At 39.5% G+C, this 25,367-nt stretch overlaps 1 protein-coding gene across 1 annotated transcript in view; it reads left to right on the top strand.

The window, feature by feature from the left end:
- The first annotated feature begins 19,604 nt into the window (after positions 1 to 19,604).
- Positions 19,605 to 25,367, top strand: part of LOC132910377 (LON peptidase N-terminal domain and RING finger protein 3) — a 67,805-nt gene continuing 62,042 nt past the window's right edge. Inside the window, exon 1 of the mRNA XM_060966036.1 lies at positions 19,605 to 22,084. Within this exon, the coding sequence (XP_060822019.1) occupies positions 21,514 to 22,084 (571 nt within the window). The 5' untranslated portion in view covers positions 19,605 to 21,513. The remainder of the gene's footprint in view (positions 22,085 to 25,367) is intronic.

Raw genomic sequence — 25,367 nt, 5'->3', positions numbered from 1 at the left:
CTCGCTGGTGAAAGACTTTAGTTACGACACTTTACATTCGGGAGACCGGCGTGGTATGCAGCCAGCACGTAATGCGCAAGAAAATTGCGAGTCGCTGTCGCTGCTGTTACTCGCAAGAATATGATGTGGTAATCCGCATGGAAGAAAAAGAAAGCGCATTTAGAACATTTACACGAACGTTAAACTGCAGAACGTGGATGATCGGTGTTTTATATCGTAATTGTGCGTGAATGACGTGAATTAGATTCGATCCGTGGTCGAATAGGTCAATGGTTTCTCCGAATGAATGGAAATCCAAGAGTTTGCGTTTTATGAAAGGAAAATTAGGGATCGAGATATAAAAATATTCGGTTTAAGGTGGAAATAAATCGAATACTACGAACAGACTAGGAGTAGGCTATTCATGGTAGACGTAACATGACTGTAAATTTGTATTCAAAACGCAGGATGCATACGGAATGCATAAAATATCCGCAGTAGAGTACGTCTTATAATTTTTAATAAGTAGCGCAAATTTCTATTTCCTAGTTCTATTTCCTTAATTATGAGCATAAAAAGAACAACAAATTTGTATAGAAATCTATACGGTCTAATTATCAATGTATTCGTGTCATAAAATTTCTTTTCGACGTTAGCTACCAATAGTAAGTTACCTTTGGACAGTCCCAATTATGAAATTTGGCAATCATAAACGTAGTTATAGCAGACTACAGGCCTAAACGAAGTGACTAACGAAGTAAACGTCAACGTTGACGCTGACACGCTACTAATGGGACAAAATTTAAAATATGCGATTAAAACGTCTGCAAGATTTAACAGTGCGATCTGACAGTTTCGGTTCATGACTTTTTTTTTTCTCGTGCCTCTCATGGGAGAACGACATTTACACTGGAGTTGGTAATTGAAACTCGTAAAGTCGACGCACGGATTTGTCCTGAGGTTCTTTAATCGGGTAGCCTTACGTAATATGATCCAATTTAGCACGAGTTCGTTCGTTCGGTTTGTTCGTTCTCCAGTGGTACACGACGGAGTTAAGCGTACAGAGCAATTCTCTAGTCTCGCTATCTCCGAGGAAATCGGCTAAGAAATCCGCAACCGCGTAAAAACTAACGTTACCACGCGGCCTGTCAATGTAAATTTAATTCGACTGGCGTTACATCGAGAATCATGATAGGAAAAGCACACGGTCTGACGATTCGTGAAGGTAGTTTTACCAGACATTCGCGAGACAAGTCTCACCGGAAATTGAGAAAATTTGTATGCACATTTTGACATATATCTTGCTTATTATATATACATATATTACTAATACTTAAGCGACGAATGGCATCGTATATTAGTTACACAGTAATTATTATTACGTAATGTATAAGTTGAAAATCTAAATATTAAAAGAGCTTATATAATATAGCGATGCTGGAAGTTCTCTTCGCTAAACGCATCAAAGGAAATCTTTTACGTCGAGCTTTACAAAAATTACGACTTCGATCGTTTGAAACGCCTCCAACTTCTTCAACGTTCACCCACCACCCAACAAGATTTCCAGCAGGGAGACGAAATGTTACGAGCCACGCTTATCTGCCGGCAATATCTGCTCGTTATATAAATTGAAATCTTTCCCACAATAGATTCTAGCATCGGAACACGATTCCACGATTACAACACAAACCTGTAATATGGAGCAAACCATAAAGTAAAGAAACGTTTGCCATGATATACTATTTCTAGAATGATAGCATTAACGGCTGCTCCAAATTCAAACCGATGAACATTTCCTAATTATTATTTGTGATTTCTATTTGAACTTTGGAAAACACAACTTGAGCGAATATTCGCTTTCGATGTGTATGCATCATCTTTATTTAATAATTTAATACTCGTCTTACATCAAAATCTTGTTACAGTAGGAATTTATTTATCTGAACGCCATTTAGTGGAACGAAATTTTAGTTAATACCTAATTGATTGAATTTTTGTCGATTGAAATACTGATCTGAACGTAAATTTCTATCATGAACGAGAAATACTATAATGGGGAAAATTAGTGATCTCGTATTATATCAACTCCAACTATACGAACTGTTTGTCCTTTAACAAGTTTACATAAATAGAATCTACCGTGTATGAAACTAAATATAGGATAATGTAGAGATAACAATTCTGTTGCAGAAAATAAAAATGCGGGCTTAAATACAAGACTATCGAAAGTTTCCGACCAAAAATGTACAGTTCGAATATATCGCATTGAAGGTATTTTTCCGTCTAAATTATCTACAATGCACGTTTAATAGTAATTTTAATAGGACTATATTTTATAAACCGAAATAAATGTCATAGTTTCACGATTCTCCTTGAACTCCTATTTTCGGACCTTTTATCTCACCAATACGTATACGTATATTTAAATATATATATACATATATACCTTACTTGCAAATACCGTACTAACAAAGGTTATAAATTACAAAGATGTATACAAAAGTATGGTATAAAAGTTTCAACCTACCTTAGTCCAAGGAAATTACCTACAATAATTTACTAACTGAGAGTAAGAGAACGTTCATTATGCAAACACCATATGCGCATTAGAGTGCATATATTATAACCATACTTGCGTATTTGAACGCGAATACCGAGCAACATGTAGCCCTGTACAAATGTAGCGTGTTTCCTCAAAGCAACGCCGTTTACGCATCGCGTCGTGACGAAACGAGTAATAAATGCGGAATAAGAGCACTTTTCCGTTAATTAAAATGTCGCCTTGTAGGGCTTCGTTCGTCGCGCGTTCCGCATACCGCGGACATTGTATTTTATTAAACCGTGATGCCTGGTTTCCGGTAAAGGACAGCAACTTGCACGGAGGCTGTTCTTTGGAATATTCTTCTCGTTCCACGCGCCAGCCACTATGTCTGATCCCATTTCCTTTCAGCGTAAATCTATTTTTAGACGCACAGCATTTTGAATTCGCACATCGTTCCTACGTGACCGCTGGATCCTGGAATTTGTCATCTGCACTCTGTGCATGAATGACCGTCTCTGCTCGTGTCACATACACGATTTGCAGTTTGGATAATTGTCAGATTTCCACTAGTTTGAAATTTTCGCTTCGAAAGTGGGCCAACGTGCTTCGGGAGAGTTTCGATCGTTGAGTGTTTGATTTAATTGTAGAGTATGTTCTGTGACACGGTAGGCTCATCAAAGTATTTGGATATTCGTCATAATATACGATATAGTCAGTACGTAATTCATGGTACCAAATGGTGTCAGTGAATTTCTATTAAAATAAGACGAAAGTCGAGAAAAAATGGCTGCGTCAGAGACTTCGTTTTTGAGAAAATTTACAAAGTGTACGTAAATTCGACCAATTCTCGGCTGGACAAGAACGAACAATCGACACGACACGAGATTGGTGAAGATGCAAAGATAAGTTGAAGACGGATAATAAAATTTTGTCGTTTAAGTGGTCGTTTGCAAAGTTCATGTAAACCTTAAAAACTTGTTTCAACTGCTCGAGCATAATTTATACATTTCCTTGAGCGTGGGCGTTTTAATATTCCTCACCTTCTCGTTTCGATCGAGCCACACACGAAAATTCGCTCACATTTTATCACGAATTTTTTCGTTGGTGTCCTCGTCTCAAGGTCGGGCGAGTCGAGTAAATTTAAAAATGGAGAAGTTCGGTCGGAAATGGGAACTCTCAGGTATATAATACGTAGAAAATTACGCGTGTCGATCGAGCATCCAGATAACTCATCGGCCCGAATAAATGTCCAAATGGGATACAAGCGGTGACTTACGCAAGATTTTTGATTGCTCGACGCTCATCCCAGTTACATAAACGGTAAAACGTATCCCTAGCAATTATGAAATGACGATTACATTATATCGTATTTTATAACTCTTCTGCTGAGTAACTCGAACATGGAATTCAATATTGTGAAACTAGTGTTACTTAAATTAAATAAAAATCGCGAACAAACGATATTCGGTGTATTAAATCTCATTCTATTTCGTCGCGGTGCGAGTTCTCTTAATTAAGTGGTACACATAATATCTAGCCATAGAAGAAAGTCATATCGCTTCATTACACAATACGTCGTTGCTCTTACAATTTACCTTTCAAAGAATTGGATGCATACCAACATCGTATACTTATTAACAGTGTACTTTACCAATAATAAACGTACAACATCGATAGAATTTTTCCGTTACAAAGCTATAATTAGGAACGGTTATTTATTATGAAAGCGAATCGACGGAACGATTAATCACGATAGCCGACGTAACTCGTTTTAACTTTAACCTATCACATTACTACAAAAGCGAAGGAAAACGCAATTTTCATGAGACTATCGGTACTAGTCGGTCAATAGCGTGCGAGTATCGTGAGATTAGGCGAATGTTGCAGAAGCAGTTCATCAGGGGGCAATAAATCAATCTCAATTCTCGGGTGTCACCCTTAATCCTCTATACTCGATACCGATTCCGCAAATTCGCTTATTTTCAAACGGGTCAGACATCGGTGAATACACCTAATGAGCCACGTTTAATCTACATCGTACGATTTGTTCAAACATTAAACGGTGGATTACATAAGAGTCGCAGAGCGGCGCGGCCGGTATCAGCACCGTGCGTTGTATAAGAGCGCATGATCGTCGAAGCAAAGGGAGCTCGATTAACGGTAGCTAGCCGTTTTTCGAAGAACTGCAACCGAGTTGCACAAGATTGCGTATTTTCTTGGTCGCTCAACCATGTAGCCGGCGCGTTACGCCAACGATCGATGGTCGATCGACGCGACGACCGAGCGATCAGCTTTTAAAGTCGAGCACGGATGGCTGGATGATTCGGATCCACAAAATTCGTGGAAGAGCCGCGAGCAACGTGCCTCTAGTCACGGACCTTTACGTAACGCGACGAGCTTCGCTGAAAGCCACGGCCACTATCGCGTGGCGTTCGCGCGACCAACGTCGAACCTCCTCTGTTTCCTTGGCAAACTTTGATCAAGCGAATCGAACGATCAGATCTAGCGACTGATAACGGGATCCAAATGCAGTGGATGATACTACAGCGATACCGTTATCGGTCCCGGGGATCGTGGAACGTCGACCTTGTTATATCTTAACAGTCGACGATAACGACGACAGGCGAACGTCAAGAAGCTCCGTTAAAATCGACAGGCATGGCTAGACATAATGCAGACAGCAATGATGGAAAATGTCGCGCCGCTGACTAATTCGAATCGATCTACAACGGACACCGTTTGAATCCGTGATTAAAGCTACGCGCCGTGAAAATACTCACTGTACGTCAGCGGATTCGTTGGCAAATCACATTGAGATATGCTGCGTGCGTACCAGTCCATCGATATTGTACATTGATCATATTGTACATCGACGTAATTACTATGCTTATTTAGTTGAATTTGCATCGAGGATCGATTATATCATATTTAAATATTAACTTTAACATTCTACATTCATAACGTTCTAAATTCATCATCGCTAACAGAAAATATCCCAAATTTCACCTTCGACGATCAACGACTCGTTCCTTGTTCGCTATTCATCCGTGAACCTTGACCTCTTTATAAATGACCACCGAACTAGAGATTACCCACTGTTCTTCAATTTCCTAAAGTTGTATATTACACAGTTTTTTTTTCATCCCTTCATTGGTATCTTCTCGAACTGTCTTCGATCGAGCAAATATAATAAATACAAATCACGTGGAATACAACAACCGATACCGACTGTAAGTTGCATTATTCATGCGAGTAGCTTAAGTCTTGTCGATGACTCGATGTTATAGCGTTTGCAATCTGTGTTCCAGATCGAATATCGGATTACTTGTTTAATAAAAATTGTAGAAATATTATTGGTAGCTTGTAATATGTTCTACTTTATTCATCGAGACGTGCAGTCAAGTTTCTTGTATATTATTTTGATGAGATTGCTGGTCTACCAGTTTATAATTATAGTCCTTAGCGCTTATAGTTCTAGATGGCGAATTGCTAGATAGTTTACCGATGCTAGACTGTTTTACAGGTTTTATATAATAGTACGGCAGGCAGTTACTTTCGATATATCGAGTCTGAAAGGGCATTGAACTAACACGAAAGATGTTTAAATCATCTTTTTTGCTCGATCTGTTATTCGTTTTAATATTGATAAAAAGAAAAGAAATAGCAATAATCTAGGATAACTTCTCGTAAATTTCTGTCCAAGCAGATAAATCTATGTAACCGGCACGTTAAAAGTTACAAAGTCGGATCAGCGAATGCAGCGATTAAATCGTGATACACCCAGTATACCTGTGCAATGCGAGCACTATGCGGTTGACTTCCAGCGACCGAACGTAATTCTCCGCGTTCTATTCACAGATAGCAGGAAGCGTTTCTGTCGTGTCGATGTTGTATCGTGTGCCTATCGAAGTTGCGCAAAGTTCAGCGGTCGCGACAATGCAACTTAAGCGCAATCCGTACGACAACCATGAACCCTACATACCTGGAATTTTTGTTTCGACCTTGGTTCCCACGTATGACATATATTTCGACTGTTACGTTCCTCTTGGTCTGTGCCGAAATTTTCTGCCGCGTGCTTCCAATTGCATCGCGTCTCCTCTTAAAACTACCTAACGTAGAACTCACGCAATCGTTACAAAAAGTTCTGAGAATAAGTCGACGATTCGAAAGATTTATTATTCTACGAGTTTAGCTACCTTGCAAACTTAAGTTGGCAGACACGATGGAGAATCGAATATCTATTTAAAAGGAAGAAAATTCAATTTTTTACTAAACCGGTCAAAATGGCTAATTTATAATCCTTTGTATAAATTTTATTGATCTGCTGCGGTGCATATTTGTGGATTTAAATGATCTTTTGTGAAAGATATATTTATATATATTTCTCATTCGTTCCTTTGCTACAAGTATTTTGGCACAAAATAATTAAAAGGAAAATATCTTGCCAATTGCCTCGATTCATCGACCGATGTACCTGTGACTAAAATACGATAATAGAAAAAAGAAACTCTAAGTAACTAAAGTAAGAAAACAACGATAGCAGGTACACGCAATCGAATTTCGTGAAATCGGCTACCGAGGCAATCTAAATAGAGGCGAGTAAAAAAGAATGTTCGTAATATCATGGTATCGAGAGTTAACGCTGAAATCAGTGTTGCCTAAGGAGACGTAATCGCGCCATTTTCGTAACTGCATTATTACGAAGATAGGTATAGGCACCTATTTGTTGTGCAAGCGGCCGCGAGGTTATTTGTTACGTCGCCGAACTCAGGCGAATAATCGTTCTCTGTGTTGCTTTTCACTCGTTCATCTATGCACGTACAAATGATAACGGCAAGAAAAATTTCTTAAACTGACAGACTGTCGTTTACGTAACGGGCTTCAATGTCCCCAATCGTTATGCGAATTCTACGCTAATACATAACGCCGTTATCGATGCTTCTTGTCTCGTTCCATTGCGACGAATATTTCACCCGTTGGGCTATGGATCGTTGCGGAAAAAGCTTATATTTACTTAAACCTGAGATTTTTGCGTTGATTCTTTTGTATATTGTTTGTTATAAGAATTGAGAGTTGGGAGAAATTACAGAAATGTTGTAGACGGAAATAACGACAGGTCGTAAGAACGATTGAAAGAAATATTAAAAATAATTCATTGTTGGTAATATAAATAAATTGGAAGGTTACTGTGGAAATAATTCCAGGCGAACAGAGATGCAAAGAAGGCAATGTACAATTTTATGTATGAGTCATTCAAAAACCAAACTGATTTATTCTACTTTTCGAAAACTTCTCGATTTTGCTATCGGAACGTATGATCAATTTTTAATTCTTTGGAGACCAAACTTCAAGGTTGTCCTCTTTGTGTTTCATATATCAAGTGGACCACGATTTAAGCGATAAAATATACGCATATACTAAAAAGAACAAACTGGGTTTATGTCGCAAATAGAATATTCTTAACAAAACGCCGCGTAAATGCCTGTTTTAAACGTTACTAAACTTTTTCATTGAAACATCCGGTAATTAAACCTTTTCTCTTATTAAAACAATTCCTCGTATCTCGGAAGTCACGTTCGAACGTGAAACGTGCAATTACACGTTACATCCTGCACACCTTTTTCCCCGCGAGAGCGACCCAACTTTTCGAAATCTTTTTCCAAACGGAACGAAAACTTGGAGTCACGCTGTTCACACGAGTGGAAAGAGACGGTACGCGTAACCGGGAATCGCGATCGTTCTCCAAATCGAGCGTCGGTGAAGAAAGTAAGGAAAGAAGTGAGAAGAAGCGAAGATCAAAGCGTTCAAGCGTCCTCTTGCTGAAATCACGGTGATCTAAGTTTATTTCTTCACTTTTGGAAAACACGTTACGTAACGGTCGTGTTACGTAACGCTCACAATACGATGTATGGCATTACATAAATAATGCGTCTAGCCTACGAAACCAACGTGTACAAGCAGTCAGCGAACGTTCAATGAAAGGGATCCAGAGTAGTATCTTTCTCAGGGATTTCCATGGAAAATCATAAAATGACAGCGTTGGCAGCGAAAGTCGAAAAAGTGGGCGCCAGTTTCGTAACGCCATTCAGCGTGAATACTCTTATTGTTGCAAGCGGCCGGTGACACATTCTACTGTACTAGTCAGACACCAAGATCGTGATATCGTACATACATGTACAAATCGAGCAGGTCGGTATCGATAGTTTTCTCGTGAGCGATAGGCAGGTCAGATCGCCACAAAGAAAAAGATTGAGAAAAGAAGATGACAAAGAGGCAAGGAAATAAGGGAAAATATCGAGTTCTTGATAAGAGAAGAAATAACAGATTACGAAGGAGATAGCCTAGAGATTATTTAAATTAGTCAGATTTTATTATCGTGACTTTCACGAAAGAAGCGGTTCGTTACTTTATCATCGATATAGACATCACTCTTGGTAAAAGAAATAAAAAAAAAAAAAAAAAAGGAGGGCGACAGAAATTAAAGGAAACATCTTGAAAATTCTTTCCCTTTGTCGAGGTCGTTTTCATTACTTTTCTTGTATTATTACGGAACAAGACGGAACGAGAGATTGTATATACTCTGTACGAAAGAAATATACACATACTGACATAATAAATACACTGGTTATAAGTAGTAAGACACGATCTACGCGTTACATTATTGGAAAGCTAACAGATCTTACTTTATTTAGATTCTACATCATCAAGCACATATGATGCGAATTTAATGATAAATTTAATGTAAAATAACTGGAAGATAGAATCAGTGAAAGGTATTTAATTTATAGTAAATATCAGTAGGTTTCGTAGTATTTAAGACCGATATCGTGTGTATGTAGAAACAGAAATAGAAAACAAACGTAAATAGTATTATAGCCGTGAAACAGATAAGTGTAGTAAAAGTTTTCTCAGAAAACACGAAACAACTACAATGTTGAACCGATGGAACGACGAAAACCGAAAGATGGCAAATGTCTTGACAAATAAACCTCGATAAGCATAATTAATATTTAAACATAGAAATCAATATTTACGATGCAATTGTAATTAATGTGACCCTTACGCTTACATAGCGAACGACGCGGCTTCTTTTTATCTATTCTAAGAGGCATAGTCTGCCAGATACCGTACACGTGAACAAAATTTCGAATCGATCATGTTACGCAATCGATTCCTTTGAATATTACTTGTTTTTGTTATATATTTCATCAGTTCTTTTCATTGGTAAAATTATTGCAATTATCACAACAATTTCTATTTGTCGCAATCATTATTGCTTGCATTAAAGAAAAAGTTTATTATAATTGCTATGCAGATTATTAGATTTTAGAGTTTTAATTGAAGATTTTCATTGAAGTTTATTTTAATTCGAAACTTAAAACAATTCCTACGATCAATAAATCGATTACAAATGGAAAATTATGAACGCAAGGAATGCAATTAAAGTTATAATCTCAAGGACTACTACTATTTTCTACGTTTACACTCCGGCGACTAAACCAAATAAATGTTGTTCTATTAAATCTAAAACTTGATGGCATAAATAGTTACACGTTTGTACGTGAATACTAATTCACCCTCCTATCGGAAAAAATACGAAAGACAAATAGCTAACCATGACTACTAGTCAAACAGCAATCTAAACCACCGGCGCAGAGTCAGACTAATCCCAGGAACGTTTACTCATTCGGTTTCATCATTCTCCCGTTCACTCCCCCACAAACAGCAGTCCCTCTTACGTAAAAACGAAACTGTCTGATCTGCGTTTCTCTTATTCCCCTGCTAGAGTTTAATTCGCCACTTTTGTACGGAATACAAAATTCGACCTCCCTTTTCGCTTCTCTCACGATTATCCAAGTCGAAGACGACGCCACGAAGGTAGAAGACGATGGAATGCGAATTGAGCAGAAAACGACGACAACGACGCAGGAAGAAAACGAAGAGAAGAAACAGAGGGTTCTGTTTAACACAATCTCCGATTACATAAACCGTGGTTGGATTCTCGGGCCACAGACTCAAACTGGCGGGCGGCGACTTCTCTAGACAACCATACATCGGCCTATCGTGTTCTTAGCGCTAGTTACATGTAAGTAAAGTACATACGTGGCTCACTCACGTGCGTAAGGCGCACGCGTGCGGCTAAGTCGTATTATGTAAAGTTCAGCAGAGTCTTGAGAGCACAAGCGAGCACGTGGTCGTGGTAGCGGCCGGCGATCGGCGTGCGACGCTAGCACGTGTTTAACCCGGAGGAAGTGCGAATTTTGTAACGTTTCTAACGGCGGCCCGCGGAATTCGAGGCATCCGCTTGTCAGCGAGCTTCAGTTCCGGTTCCAGAGACGAGACATCAGCCGCTGATTATAATCGACAACGCCGTTTCACGGTCAATTGATTTTATGCTCGATCTGACGTCGATTATTACGATTCGCGTGAATTAACATCAGTAACGCGAGAATTTCTATAGACGCGCTAAGATCTATGGTTTTGAAAATTACAACGTGATTCCTTCGTTGGGAGAAAAACCGAGTAGTTACGGTTAACCGTAGAAATAACAATCTTCTCTTTTGTAAAAAATAATCGAAAAATAACCTGTTGTTAGTAACCTGTCGATCGAGTCTTCTTTAACTTCCGTAATTATAGAATTAAAATACGATAAAGGTAAATAAATTCCACTTAGGTCGATTTATGTTTAAAGCATTTAAAGTCCGAGTAACGAGTTATCTCGTCCTCTCTGAGCATCAAGACGAAAAATTTCATTTTTCTTCAAAACTACAAGCTCGTAACTAAGTAAACTACCTGTTAATGGGTCGAAATAATCTGACCGGTCTGATGTTAAATAAGAAGTTTGTGTCGCACGCTAATACCATTGATTGCGAATAGATTGACTGTGAAGGAACTTATGTATAATTATGAATACATTTGCGAAGAAAGATACGATAAAGTACGCTTTGCAGAGCATAACGTTCGCGTTCCGATATAAGCGAATCTGTGTAAACAGTAATCTGCTTATTATATAATGACGAATCAATTAATACTGATAATTTTGCCAGTACCGAGACGCGATATTTACGATATCGATCGTATAACCGCGTTTTAACAACGATATCGAAAATTTCAAACGATCGAATATAATAAATATCGAGTATTCGATTAATATAGCGAGAAATCGAACTTTATTACACGGTAATAAAGTTTCTCGATCGTGTATAATCGCTTCATTAATATTAAAAATTGTAATTTCGCTGTACATAGAGGCAAGGCAAACGATGCAATGCAGAATAGAGTACGAGTTTACTCGACAAAAACTGATACTCTTATGTAAGAGAGTATTCGCGAAATCATTATTCACGCGTGTTTCTACAATAATTATTTGGCTGCGTGATAATTCGTCCTGTAGATGACGGTGAAAGGTTTCGAATACAATGTAATACATAAAATCTATGATCTGCTTGAATTACTTGAAACTTGTATCGCATAAACGTTTCAAGCTTGCCGTTGTCTATGGAAGAAATAAAACTTTATTAGAGTGACAGAATTTTGTTTTGCTTGGTATTCGTTCATTTGCTCATTTATTTAGATCTTGATTGTGCAATAATGTGTTGCATTATGCATCGTGGTACATATTATTTTTCTGACATTTATTCTTCTCAAAGTATAAAGCTTTGGTAAGTGTTTTTGTAACTGCGTAACGTCACAGGAAAAAACAGTTCTCCCAGAAGTCTTTTTATAATTCTGATTACTCTATTTTTATCGTTCATTTCAGGATTATATAGCATTCTCTGAGATTGATATAGCGTAACTCGGAATTCTAGAGACGCATAAGATCCTACGCAAATATCATCCAAGCGCAATTTATAATTAGACAAGCCGGCTGTTTCGTAAACAGACTCGCATCCTTGATAATTAATTACTTGGCGAGCGAAAGTTACACGTGCTTTTGGCCTCGAACCCCACAGTTTTTCTACTTTTTTTGAATTCGAGTCAATCGTGATTCAGCACAACTTTCTGCACGATATCGAATGCTATTCGATTATTCGCTTTAGTGGCAATTCTTCTGGTTACTCGGATCACTGTTTTCTATTCACATTACTTTTATTCATCGTAAGACAGAGAATGTTAGAAAAATATCCGAACGTATTGGGAACTTCGATGAGCTAAGCTTTGCGAAACATCACGTCCCCGGCCGAGAGTTTTATCTACGTAACTATTATTACGTCACAGCATCGAACTGCGTTAATTTTCACAGGAAACAATCCGTTCTTAGAACGACTCAATCATGTTTCGTGTCACGTATCCTCACTGTTTATCGATTTTCGTAGTATCCAGATGCTATCTTTTATCGAATAAATAATATTTAAAACGAGAATATTTACATACGTCGCAGATAAGTAACATTTATCACGGTTATAATTATTTCTAGTCGACAATTCGTTCGTATTGTCCTATACGTTCACTGTTCGAAGCTCCTATCGTTTCCTTATTCTACAATTTTATCCTTTCATACTTTTAGTTTATTACTATACGACTATTTTATTCTTTTATTATTATTTACTATCGTTTCCTATCGACCGATTCACGTTTTCGTCTTCGTATTCCCCGCTAAGTCTTTCTTTTTCTACCTACACTCGCTTCTCTATCCACTCTTCTACTTCTACTATTCATCATTTTATCTCAGCACGCGATTTCATCCCTAGTCGCAACTTTCGTTCCACGCTTCTGCCACTTCATTGTAAACACGATGAATCGTAAAAAGTAGTTTGTAAAAATTAATTAAAAATTGAAATTAATTTCGCCATGGAAAAATTACGCATTCATCGAAGTCTCGTGGCCGAACCACCGACGTAACAACGGACGGATATTGATCAAGACTACGCGCAAACTTTTGACTCGATCTATGGCGACGCAATTATGTAAGGTGCGAATTCTATCTGAAATATATTACATAAGCTGCGCGTTGATTCTACGAGCTGTGGTGCGCACCAGCGATCGGTGCTCCCAGTAAAACGAATTGTTTATCACGCCGAGAATAAAACTTCTCGCCGCACCACACCGTTGACTCGGCCCGACCGCCACTGAAAGCTCTCTACGTACTCCTCGTGCGACAACGACGCTCGATCCCGTGCCGTTCTGTTAATTCACGCTCATTCATTACATAAAGGCTGGTCGGTGTTTACCGCTCTTATTTTTAAGCGTCGACGTGAGACTCGATCGACGATCCCCTCCTCCTGGTGTGGATCGGCACGGCGACGTTGAGCCGTTCGCGCTTTTCCTCGCGCACGCTCGGGGAAACGCTACGTCACGCGATGATAAACAACGTTATGTAGTCGTTGAACTTGCCGCGTCATCAGGATTTCCCGGCGTAGAATCCACTGTTTGCGACTTTAATAATTAGACTGCGCATTTTAATGCAAACTCGTATTTCTATGAACCTAATTACACAAGTAAATAGAAATCTATTTTATCCATCGAATACCGTAAGAAGTTTTGTATATTTTTGCATATCATGTGTATTTCGTGTATTTTTCCACTTAAATTTCTTTTAAATGTATAAAAAGCAGCCTCGCAAATAGGTTCTTTAAAATTCAATAAAGTATTCCAAGTGGAGCAATCGTTATAATTTTTAGTAGGTATAGCTTCTGTCTCTTTAATTCTTTTTGTAAAAATCTGCAATCTAATAGGACTTTGATTTTCCACGAGTCTACGTGAATAGAAATATAGATTTCATGCTGGAGGACTAATTCTGTATCGCGGCAAATATCGACACAATTCACTATCAACACGAATTATATAAAACCGATGAGAAACAAGATACAATAATGATATTCAGCAATCGCGTACTTATTATACATACGTAAATTTAAATGAGTGGAAAGACACGCTTAAAATACATCACCTTCGAGTTCAACAAACCGATACCAAAATTTGCCATAACTAATAAATATTTTAGCACATTGAATATGCTCGTTCTTGAACACCGTAGAAGCACAGCAAGCCTGATGCTAATTTTTAAAAACTTCAATCAGTTCGTTAACGATCCAGAAATCGTGGAATTTTTTAAATTATATGCCCCTAGGATATTCGTTAGAGAGAGGAAACTTCTTCATATCGCTTCGTATCGGTCTATTTTAGGTAATTTCGATCCTATCAAGAGACTACGCTCTACTGCGAATAACGTTGGCGAAATCGTCGACTTTATCCGTAATCTCTTTCAAAGCGTATTAGCTGACAGGAAATTGTAAAAATCGTAACTTAAAATTAGTGTGCTCGCTTTTTCACATTTCAGTTCGTGTACTCGATCATCTAAATATAAAAAGGTCGGTGACCGTTAAATAAATAAGTAAATAAATATGTCTGGCCAGCAGTTACGTTACAACGGATGACTTTCCATGGTTGATCTAATAAGGCCTCCTCATGATAGATCGGTCGACGGAGGAGACTTTATGTAACAGTTCCAAACATAGCCGTCCAGCGAGGCGGTTCTAGCCACATTTTTGCCAAGTGTCGCAACTTCGTCTCTCCAAAAGTCGGTCCGCTGAACGGACATTCTCTCATCCGCCGCGAAACGTCCACGAATCTGGTTAACCGACGCGTCTATTCCATAAATCGCGAGCGAATCGACGCGTGTAAGTACGCCACCGGTAAGGTACAATTGCGAAATTCTCGATGAGGTCGTGGAACGATGCCGAGAGTTTCACGGCATGATTACGTCAGAGGGGTGGTCGATTGGTCGCTTAGCTAAGGAAAAAAGTATGGAAATGCTCGTTCGTAGCAGCCGCCTCTAATTAAACAAATATTGATACCGCGATCGATGCCCGTTATTTCTGCACGTTCGTGAGTGGAACTGGAGAGAAAGGAGATGAAACGAACGAGTCGGTGCATTATGACTAAGTATAGAGAAAGGAAGAGGGAGAGAGAAATTAACTGGTATAGCGGTTAGACTTTTTTAGCGAGAGAAATAAATTAGAGGCTCTGAAGAGAGGCCGAGTTCCTTCGTGATCCATTTTTTCTTCTTTTCCGAGATTTTCCTATTATCGCTATTACTTTCATTTCGAAAAATTCAATCTCTCGATTCGCTAATCTCTCGTCGGTTTATTAATAAAAATAATTAAATCTCTTATAGTAAAGCAACTTAGATTGCGAATGGATATACGATATATTCCTTACGAGATACGTAATCAATGATTAAAATCATTAAAAAGAGCATCAATAGCGAATAAATTTCGCTTATACATTGCATCATTTTTTAAACAATGTAATTTACTTCTTTCTGCTTTGGCGGAAAACTTTTTGATGATTTTGTAATTGAGAATGATTGCTAAATTAACCGTGAGTGGTAGGTAAACATCCGGCAGTAATATAAATTGCGATTTTGTCCACGCAAACTTTTCTCAGATACATAATAACAAACCGTGTTTTGATAACGTTTCTCAGAATAAGATTAATTCAATCAGAAAATACATAAAACGTGTGAAATATAGGAACGAGGCAATGGTATCTTCCGAAAAATAAGTTTCCTCGTTCAATAATGGAAACGTACATGTCTCGGTTTGATGTTGCAATACGACACCAGATATCGCAATCCCAATAATTACAGCTATTTTTACACCAAAATCTCTAACATCGACATAGGTATACGTACATACAACGTTTCTCAGATGTTCCCAAATTTCTCTGCTTAGATTAAAGAGTGAATAGCCAACGATGATCGTGTCCATTATGTATCAAGATAAGAGCATGATTGAAATATAAAAATTAGTGGATCTCAGTGATTAGTTAAACAAAAGTTATTATCTAGGAAAGTCTCGTCGTCGATTTTTCCAAATTAACCGCTTCTTTGCAAAAGAAAGCGACCTCGTTGCATTTTTACGAAGTTTATTGTTATTCTCATGAGAGGATCGTGGTTCGCGAAAGCGAACAGACGGCGGAGATAGCGTGACGTAATCATAGATTGTCGAGTCGCGTGGCCACGTTCAGACAAGAGCTAGTAGGATTTCTGGCGGCGACGTTCGCAAGGCGCATAATAAAATTCGTCGTCCTTCCAGAATACCGGCAAAAGTGACGGTCATACGACGGCCCCGTTTCATGTGTACGGGTATGTGTCGTGCGTAAACGCCAATTTACGTAACGCCAAGATACGCCGTATTTCGATGATTAACAATTTGTTTTGCGATCGGCAAAGGTGACTCTTTGTACGACACAAATACCTTACGTAAGCCAGCAGACAAATGCGTATATGCAAGTGGAGATTAAGTATTCCGTTTTTCGAATTTCTGCGTCGCCGACTAGTCGGTACCCGATCCAACAAGAACATATGGAAACGTGGCAATGATCCGTGAGTAGTTTATGAATCAACATAGATCTTTGGTCGTTGCTTCTTTGTGGAGAATTGAATGGAGAAGCGAATGAGGATACTAATTAGAAATTTTCTACTGCAAGGAAAATGGCCTACGCCCGACCATATACATATTTATAAGAGATCTTGATACGTATAGATTTATGTAAATTCTTGTCTAAATCATTTCCACTATGTTTATCAGTTACATCCAATCGCGAAGTTTGTCACGTTCCTCGGTATATATTTCAATCGATTCTACTTCTAATTTTAAATTGCTCTTTCTAGAAGTAATTCATTCAATCTGTCCTAAAGCAGTGAGTACAAGAAATGGGAAAAAGAGTCAATATTGACCAAAATTGTCCAGTCTTCGATATAGAAATATATCTAATAGTAAAATATAACAGATATTTTCCATAATAAAAAAATACAATTTTATTTTACAGAGGATTTTCAGTCTTTAGCCTGGATCTTTATTCTACTTCGATTGTTATTTTTCACTATATGTCGCTAATGATATACGACAGGAAGGAGGGATAAAGTAGTTAAACGACAAGAGCGCTTAATTAATATAAAAAATTAGGTAAGCACTGATCGTAGTATACACGATTACAATGCGATCGATTCCACTTTGATCGTCGTTAATCTGCGGACGCGACGAAAGCAGCCAATGACGCATCTGCACGTCGGCGAAAAATGGCGTGACGCGAGAAAATAGAGCTAATTAAGGTTACCAAGCCACGGTTGTGAATTTTTTTACGACAGAAAATTGAGGGTTTGTCTATTGCAGCGTGTTCGTGTCGCAGTGTTTACGACCGTAGGAAAAGTGGGTAACGTAGGAGACCGGGATTCATTAAGCGCAATTGCGCTGCTGAATTACAAACAGAGGTAGAAGGTTAGGGCTCATCTCGTTGAAACTACACTTTTTACGAGCTAACAAAGAAGGCACTCGTATAATTCACTTTAACCCAAGTCCATGCCCATCCGATTTATCGAAAAGTTTCATAAAAATTCTTCATTTTCATCTATTTTTAGACGAACGATCGACGTTTATCCAATCTTTAGCGGAATGAAGATTAATGCGATTGGATAACAACGGTAAATATCGTGGTCTTCGTGTTTTTCGTTTGCAGACGGATTAAAAGGTGTGAAAAGTCGCGATAAATCGCTAAACCACGCTTCGAAATTGGAAAGTTTGTAGAGCAATCGAGTTGTTGTATCTTCGTACAGATAACAATCATCGACCAACGCCGTGTTCGTCTTTCGAAACAATTTTCTCAACGATCCCTATTAATGCACTCCGACTATCCTCCCCTAAGTCGCTTGAAATCCGATGGCTTTCGTGCAGACGATCGAATCTCGCGGTGATTTCCATAAATGTGACGCGACAGTTTATCGTTCGCATTAGACGATTATCGATATTTATTTGCCCGGCTGTTAATGCCATTTTCTGCTACAAACTGGCGCAGACAATGTTAAATAACTTTAAACAAACACGACAGATGTTGCGCTTGTAAACATTCTGAACTTAAGATTTATTTGTCGAATTTCATTTGAGATTACTAAACCTTTTATTGTTATCCAAGAAATTTATCAGCGCTAATAATTTTTGACTTGTGATTTATAAAATTTGGTTCGTAATATTAGCCAGATCGTAAAAGGAGGCTGCAGATTGAACGAGAAAGATTAAATAAAATTCAGCATGACCGGCGATAGTTGAGGACGAACCGAGCGTAACATCGTTTCCCGGTCGAGAGGAAAATGCTAAATGAATGAAACAAACTAGTCGCTCGTGCGGAAAACGATAATAATCGGAAAATGAATTGTTATGTTTCTCGCGGATCGTATAACGGCAATGTGCAGAAATTAATGAAGAAATAAATCAATCAATAAGTGAGCAGGAGTTCAGGTTTTATCGTTATAAGAGACAAATTTATGCATTACGCGTTATCCTGTTAGGATTCTCTATAGATAGCCTCATAATCCTGTCGCGATGAGAATTTTAATGTCTGCTTGATGCGCTTTTTATAGCGAATGTTTTCTTTCTTATAGATTTTATAGGTTGAAGCGACCTTGGTTACTTTTAAATATTTTCACATGCAAGGTTCAAGACATTAACTCGTTGTTTGCTGTACCAGTGACAAATAGCTGACATAAAATCGATTTTAGCTTACCCCGTAATTAAGAACATTAACTATACATGGCTAATACATTGATTATACATAAGCGTATCTCGGTACAATGATAAGTATAATAATTAGCTGCAGCTCGAAATTACGCCGTTCTTCCCCAATATATATCTTCGCTGGCGCCAGACGCCTTATAACGAAATATTTTGCTACATCTTTCAATCACTTTTCATCTAAATCTGTCATACGTCGATAATACCTGGGATATCGTGTATAATAATAATTACGAATGTAATGTTTAAAAAATAGAGCTGCATGATAGATATATAATCAATTCTACATATATCATGATCATACGAATGGTATCGGGATCGTCAATATAGCGGATGTAAAAGAACACAAGCACGTATTAACATTTTCATTATTAAAATAAATTTACATTACGTTTTATTATTACTGCATTGTTAAATCGTACAATTATTTAATCGTAAATGCGTAAATAAAAAAGAGGGTAAGATAAAGACAGTGTACAATCTTTCCATCCATTGTACAATATGTACATATTACGCACGTAGCTTGTGGCTCGTAGAACACGCGTGCGGACCCGGCAGTCTTGAATGCATCGGTTGCATCGCGCAAACGTGGCCACGAGCGCGCGAAAGAGCGAGAGAAAGAGAAAGAAAGCGAGCAATGCGTTTATAGCGCGTCTGCGTAGTCAGCGGTCGGTTGGCCGGTGCACACCGACTCACGCACGATACACACCGAGGGGAGCAGCGCACGCAGGTCTACTCTCGGTGCTGGGTAAAACGGAATACCACGACGTAGACCAAGTAACGTTACTGCTCATGCTCAGTAAGATTCCTAGAGCCCGGAGAGCCGAGGCTCGCCCGTGGAATAATTGATCCAATCGAAACTCGTCTCGCTCCCGCCACGTTTTGTGCACTGACGCGACGCTCTTTATGTAAGCTCGTCGCGGTCGCGCATCCCGCTGCCTCGTCCACGATTTTACCGCGGCGACAAACTTCTCGTGTGTTCGTGCCGCCGTTCGTAACTTCACGACAGGCAAACCCTTCGACGAATCCATTTCGCGGAACGAAAGCGTTGGACGATCCAGAGGAAGATAACCGACGACCAACAACAAGTGTCCTGGTTAAACAGTCCACCACCCCTGCGTCTCTTTGCCCTTGCCACGAGCCACAACCTGTTTTAGCGTACGATCTGCGTAGAAGGTTACGTGTGGCGTTCGCTCGTTCGTTTATCGAAGAAGCTTTATGCCTTGGCGGTATTCGGGCTCGTCGAAGCGCGGGTAGCTAAGGGGACAGGACGCGCGGTCAGGCAACGCCGCTCGATACGCTCGAGTACCACGAAGACGCGCTTCGGAGGAGCCTGTTGATACTCCGAGACTATGTCGACCGCGAGATGAACGGAACTTTGACGATATATTATAACAAGGACTGTATAAAGAAGGTTCTTCGGTCGCTGCCTCGGTGATGATTGCTCAAAGGATATCCACCCTCGTATGTGTGAAAATATTTACCCTGAGATAAAGGATTCATTCGGGAATAAGAAATTCGTTCAAACTGCGATTTCTCGAAAATGAACGTGACATTTGATCGATCGGAGGAGCAGTTTGAAAAGACAGGAGCATCCTGATAAGGTTAAAAAGGTACCAGGCGTTAAGCCGAACGAATCAAGGGGGATCTTAGTGACGGCAGGATGATGCCTGAGATTCGTAGTGGGGGTGTGGCTCGACACCGACGCGAACGCCTACGTAGAACGTAGACCCGTGTATAGCACGATTCGTGCTATCACGAAACAGTTGGTGAGGTAGAAGCAGTGAAGAGTCGAAGGTGTATGTACCGCCGTGCGGCGCTGTCGTCGCCGCCGCTTGGCTTGCCACCACGGCTGCACCGACGCGACGCCGCCACCACCGCTGCCGGCCACCCCTCGCCTGCTGCTTGCCCGGTTGGTTTACGTTTCTGACAGTGGCCCGAGCGAGCGGTGACAGCCGAGCCAGCAGTCCTCAGTGCGCCGTCGTGCTGTGCGTAGCACCGTTTCTGCGTTCTGTGTGCCGTAAATTCTCCTACCGCGTGGTCGGCCAGCTGTCAAACGTGCGACCGACGACCGACTTATCAAACGGACGAGGCGTCGATGCGGCTACCGATAAACACGCAAATTGATCCGATAATTCTGCGCGTCAAGTGTTTTCGTTGCATCGGGACGTGTTTTTCGGTCGACCGATCGATACGATCGTTGTCTTTTTTTTAAGCAAGAGATTAAACAAAAGCGAAATAAACGAGAAAGATCGTACGATCTTTCAAAGTGGATGGATAAAGTAAAATGCGCATCGTTCTGAGAATTTTCTTCTCCAAGTTATCGACCAGCGGATCGTGCCGGGCAGTTTACCCCGCGATCGACGTGTGCACGTAATCGTCCGGACACACGCGTTACGTTTCTCCGAAAACAACAAGACCGATCTCGAGCAGAGGAGGATTTTTCCAATAATCTGTCGCGCTTCGTATATCACCGCGAATATGACCGAGTTGGCAAAAGAAGCTTTCGCCTCGCGCAACTATCGTCTCGCCGTAGAAATGTACGAGCGTAGCTTGAAGCAGCAGCCGCCGAGTTTCGAAGTGCTCGTAGGCTACGGGGATTCCTTGGCCAAGTGTGGTCGAATCAGAGAATCTATCGGTGTTTACTCGAGATGTTTGTCAGAGGGTTCCGTACTACCGGAGAGATTAAAACATCTGGCGAACGCTTTGTTGGACGAATTGTCTGGAACCGCGATCACGGCCACGGGTTTCAGAAAAAAGATAGAAACGTCGTTCGCGTGTCCCCTTTGCGAGGGAATCTTGTGTCAACCAGTGACCACGAACTGCGGCCATACGTACTGCAAGAATTGCGTAGAACCGGGCAAGAGCTGTCGCGTGTGCGGGCAAAAGATCGTCGCTGTGAGTGAGACGAATGTGCTGGTGCAGAGACTGGTGGAAAAGTGGTGGCCACGCGAGGCAGAAGCCAGCAGGGCGAGACACGAGGGTGACATTTTGATGAAGGAGGGACACCTGGGTCAAGCCCTCGAGAGGTACAACCTCGCAGTCCATCTTGGTGAGTATTTCTTTCGGAATTTCTTACGTCTCGAATCTCGTCTTTCTCTTTATAAAGTAACTCTTTCTTTATTTTTTATATCGTTATTCGCGACACTTTTCGAGTATTTAATTTTGGTCTGAGAAAGCATCCGTATATATGTATACGTAAATAGTGGTCCAAAAGTGTACACTCGTATCATAAATTATAATACACTTGGATAGATCGAAATTTTTTACTTTCTATACAGAAACAATTTAAAAATCCAACACACTGTCAACAAATTCTATACATGCAACATTTTATTTTTATTTGAAGATTAAACGTACGTCTCTGTAATCTTCTTAGATATTACAAAAATATTTCTAATTTTTCACTATGCTGTCGTTCTTTTATCAATAATTCATACAGATTTATCATTTATTTTTAAATGGTTTAAAATTGGGATCGATAAAAGACAGCCTTTTCAACTGTCTTTATCAAAATTCTCGTTTAATCACTGTTGATTAGCTGTTCCGAAAATAAACAGATTAGTATTTACCGAGTTCTTAATTTATAGCGATCAATTGACAATTTTGTGGATTATTTTTATCTCAACGTAAAGAACGATTTTTCTGCATTAGTATACAGAAAATGGCACGTACATCGAATAAGTTAGATGACACGTTTCGATTTGACCGCACGATGTAACTGTGATTGTCCTTTGTCTCCCTTTTTATGCAATCAGTCGCAGAGACACGCGATTTGCGTACAAGAAAAGTTTACTCGTGCTACTAAATTCTCACCAGGGATTACAAAGTAGTTACATAAAGATCATTACGAAACAGCGAATCCGGATAGCGTTACGAACCGCAGAAGATCGAATTAATTTGCATGTTCCGATTTCAAAGATAGCACGATACGAAAAGATAAAAGCACGATCGTTTTAAACGGATTGACTTGAAGGAAAGAGAAGAAAATGATAGGGTTCGGTCGGATGCTTTTTAAACGCGACAAAACGTAGCTGGTATTTCATGAATGGTATTTCGCAGTTCGCACATGCGAATATTTACTACGTGCTCAATCTGTGGATAACGTTGGTCGTGTTACTCGCCCATCATAGAAAGGTTTTTTATGACAGAAACGCGTTCCACGTTTTTACAAATAACGCCGTAAATCATATGCACTCGGACGATCCTCTTTGTTCCGCGCATGAATTACCGACATACCGAGTCTTCTCTCGCTTCGTCGTTTAAACTCATTGAGCATTCGAACGTCCGAGGAACGGATTTTATCCTTTTATATTCTTGACCGCTCAATTTTTCTCTTTTATTCTCGTAAAAGAGTGCTCGAGAAAGATGGTTTACGACAGAAATTCATAAGTACAGTTAGCACAAAGGTAAGAAAAATTCTAAATAGCATGTCACAGGTTTCTGTGTACTTCTTGAAAATAATATATATTTATCACCAGCTGTTAAGATATTTTTAACTTACGATGTTTAAAATAAGTAGAGACTTTGGTATAGAGTGAATCAGATATCTAAAAATAAGCCGATTACTCAATGTTTTATTTAATTTGAATACACGGTGGACTTGAACTGTCTTGAACTTGCAAAGCAAGAAATTTCTGTTTCTCGGGTAGCAAAATTTCGTAAAAATTGTCGTGCCTGTATCAGTCAAATTTATAAATTTATTATCCTTTGTTCGAAGAGTAAACGCGTCTAAATAAACATTTGACTACTCGATTTAACTTATAGCGATCCACGTAGAAAGGTATTCACGAGGAAGGGAAAATGCAGTTCCTATTCTTGCGTCTCGCATACGTGGATTTTAATCGCTCCGATTCAAGTTCTGGTTGACGACCTCAATGCGCGTCCTTTGTTCAGATTCCCAGACGTCGGAACGTCTCGTAGACTCGTTTCTATTTTTTAATCCATGACGTTATGCTATAATCATCGTAGGTCTCGACTTTGTGACAATCGTCGAGTCAGGATGTTTTCGATCGTCGTGTCTTCTTCGAAGACGACGTGGCAAAGATATTTATGGAATTTCTCAATTTATGTCATGCACTGCTTAATAAGAATTGACTAATTCCATTTTTAAATTCTTTTCGATGGCTGGTATTTTGTTTTGATTATTTATACTTGTTTCAGGAATATTTAAAAAACATATTTCCCTCTCTAAATTTTATCGTTTAATAGCGTCTTTACGTTATTCTGTTTGCCTTTATAATTTCCTTTGTATCTTTCGTATTTATACCTTTTAACGTAATAGTGGGATTACAAAGTATATGACACTTGAAATTTTTCCAATAATATCCCCTCAAGAGGAAATCGGTTCTTACGAACATGTTCATTGGAGTCGTATCTAGGATGCACATACATTCACCTCTGATCCGCAACGTTACTCTAAAAATAAATGACCAATAATGATCGATTTATTTTATGTAACCTGTTCAATCTATTTTCACCAATATACTTTATATATATGCTTCATAAAAATTAGTAAATAAGCAAACGTAAAGTTAACGATTACATTCACGATTCTCCGTAATGACACAATGTACATATAAATAGATTTCCAAAAGAAAAGAAAATACGTCCACGGAAAAATTAAGCGAACCAATCGGTCGTCAAAATGCATCGTTCTGAATTTTATTAATATTATCGATTCGCTAAATTTCTTTTTAATTAACAAGCGCCCAATTTACGCTCCATTTCTTCTCAAGAAGAAGTTTCGAACGTAGCGAGCGCAAATATACCGTGGTGAAACCCTGTTGAAGGAATTCTCCCGCGAAGATAAAGCGGCGGCTGCAGCAGGCAGGTAAAGCGATTCTCTCGATCCCACTGGAAAGAATAACTGAATCGATCGCATTCCTTCTCCCTCTTCGGTGCATGCCGAGTGCACCGAACGGTCTCGCGCGTGGAAAGGGAGAGACGGTTGCGTTCGAATGCGAAGACGACGACGTCGGTAAGTTCACGGCCAGTCTGAGGCGGTTCTTATATAACGCGGGTACGTGAGAGAGAAAGAGGACGAAAGGGAGACGAGCAAAGACAAGGGAGAGAAAGAGAAAGAAAGAGAGAGAGAGAGAGAAAGAGCGAACGTCGGGATTATTCCGAACGTCGCGTCGCATCGGTCCGTTCGGTGGGACACGGTGCATGTACCGCGAACACAAAGACTTTCTGCATGGAACAAACCGACTCATCCACGGAAAATCTAGCGTATCGCGTATACGCGTTAATTTGAAACGGACGCGACACGTGCCGCGAAATGATCGCTTGCACGCGAAGTAATTTCGGAACAACGCGTTTTCGAAATTCCTTCA

Source organism: Bombus pascuorum, chromosome 1 (genome assembly GCF_905332965.1).
Source record: "Bombus pascuorum chromosome 1, iyBomPasc1.1, whole genome shotgun sequence".
NCBI classification, from domain to species: domain Eukaryota; kingdom Metazoa; phylum Arthropoda; class Insecta; order Hymenoptera; family Apidae; genus Bombus; species Bombus pascuorum.
This window is presented reverse-complemented; position numbering and strand designations above follow the sequence as displayed.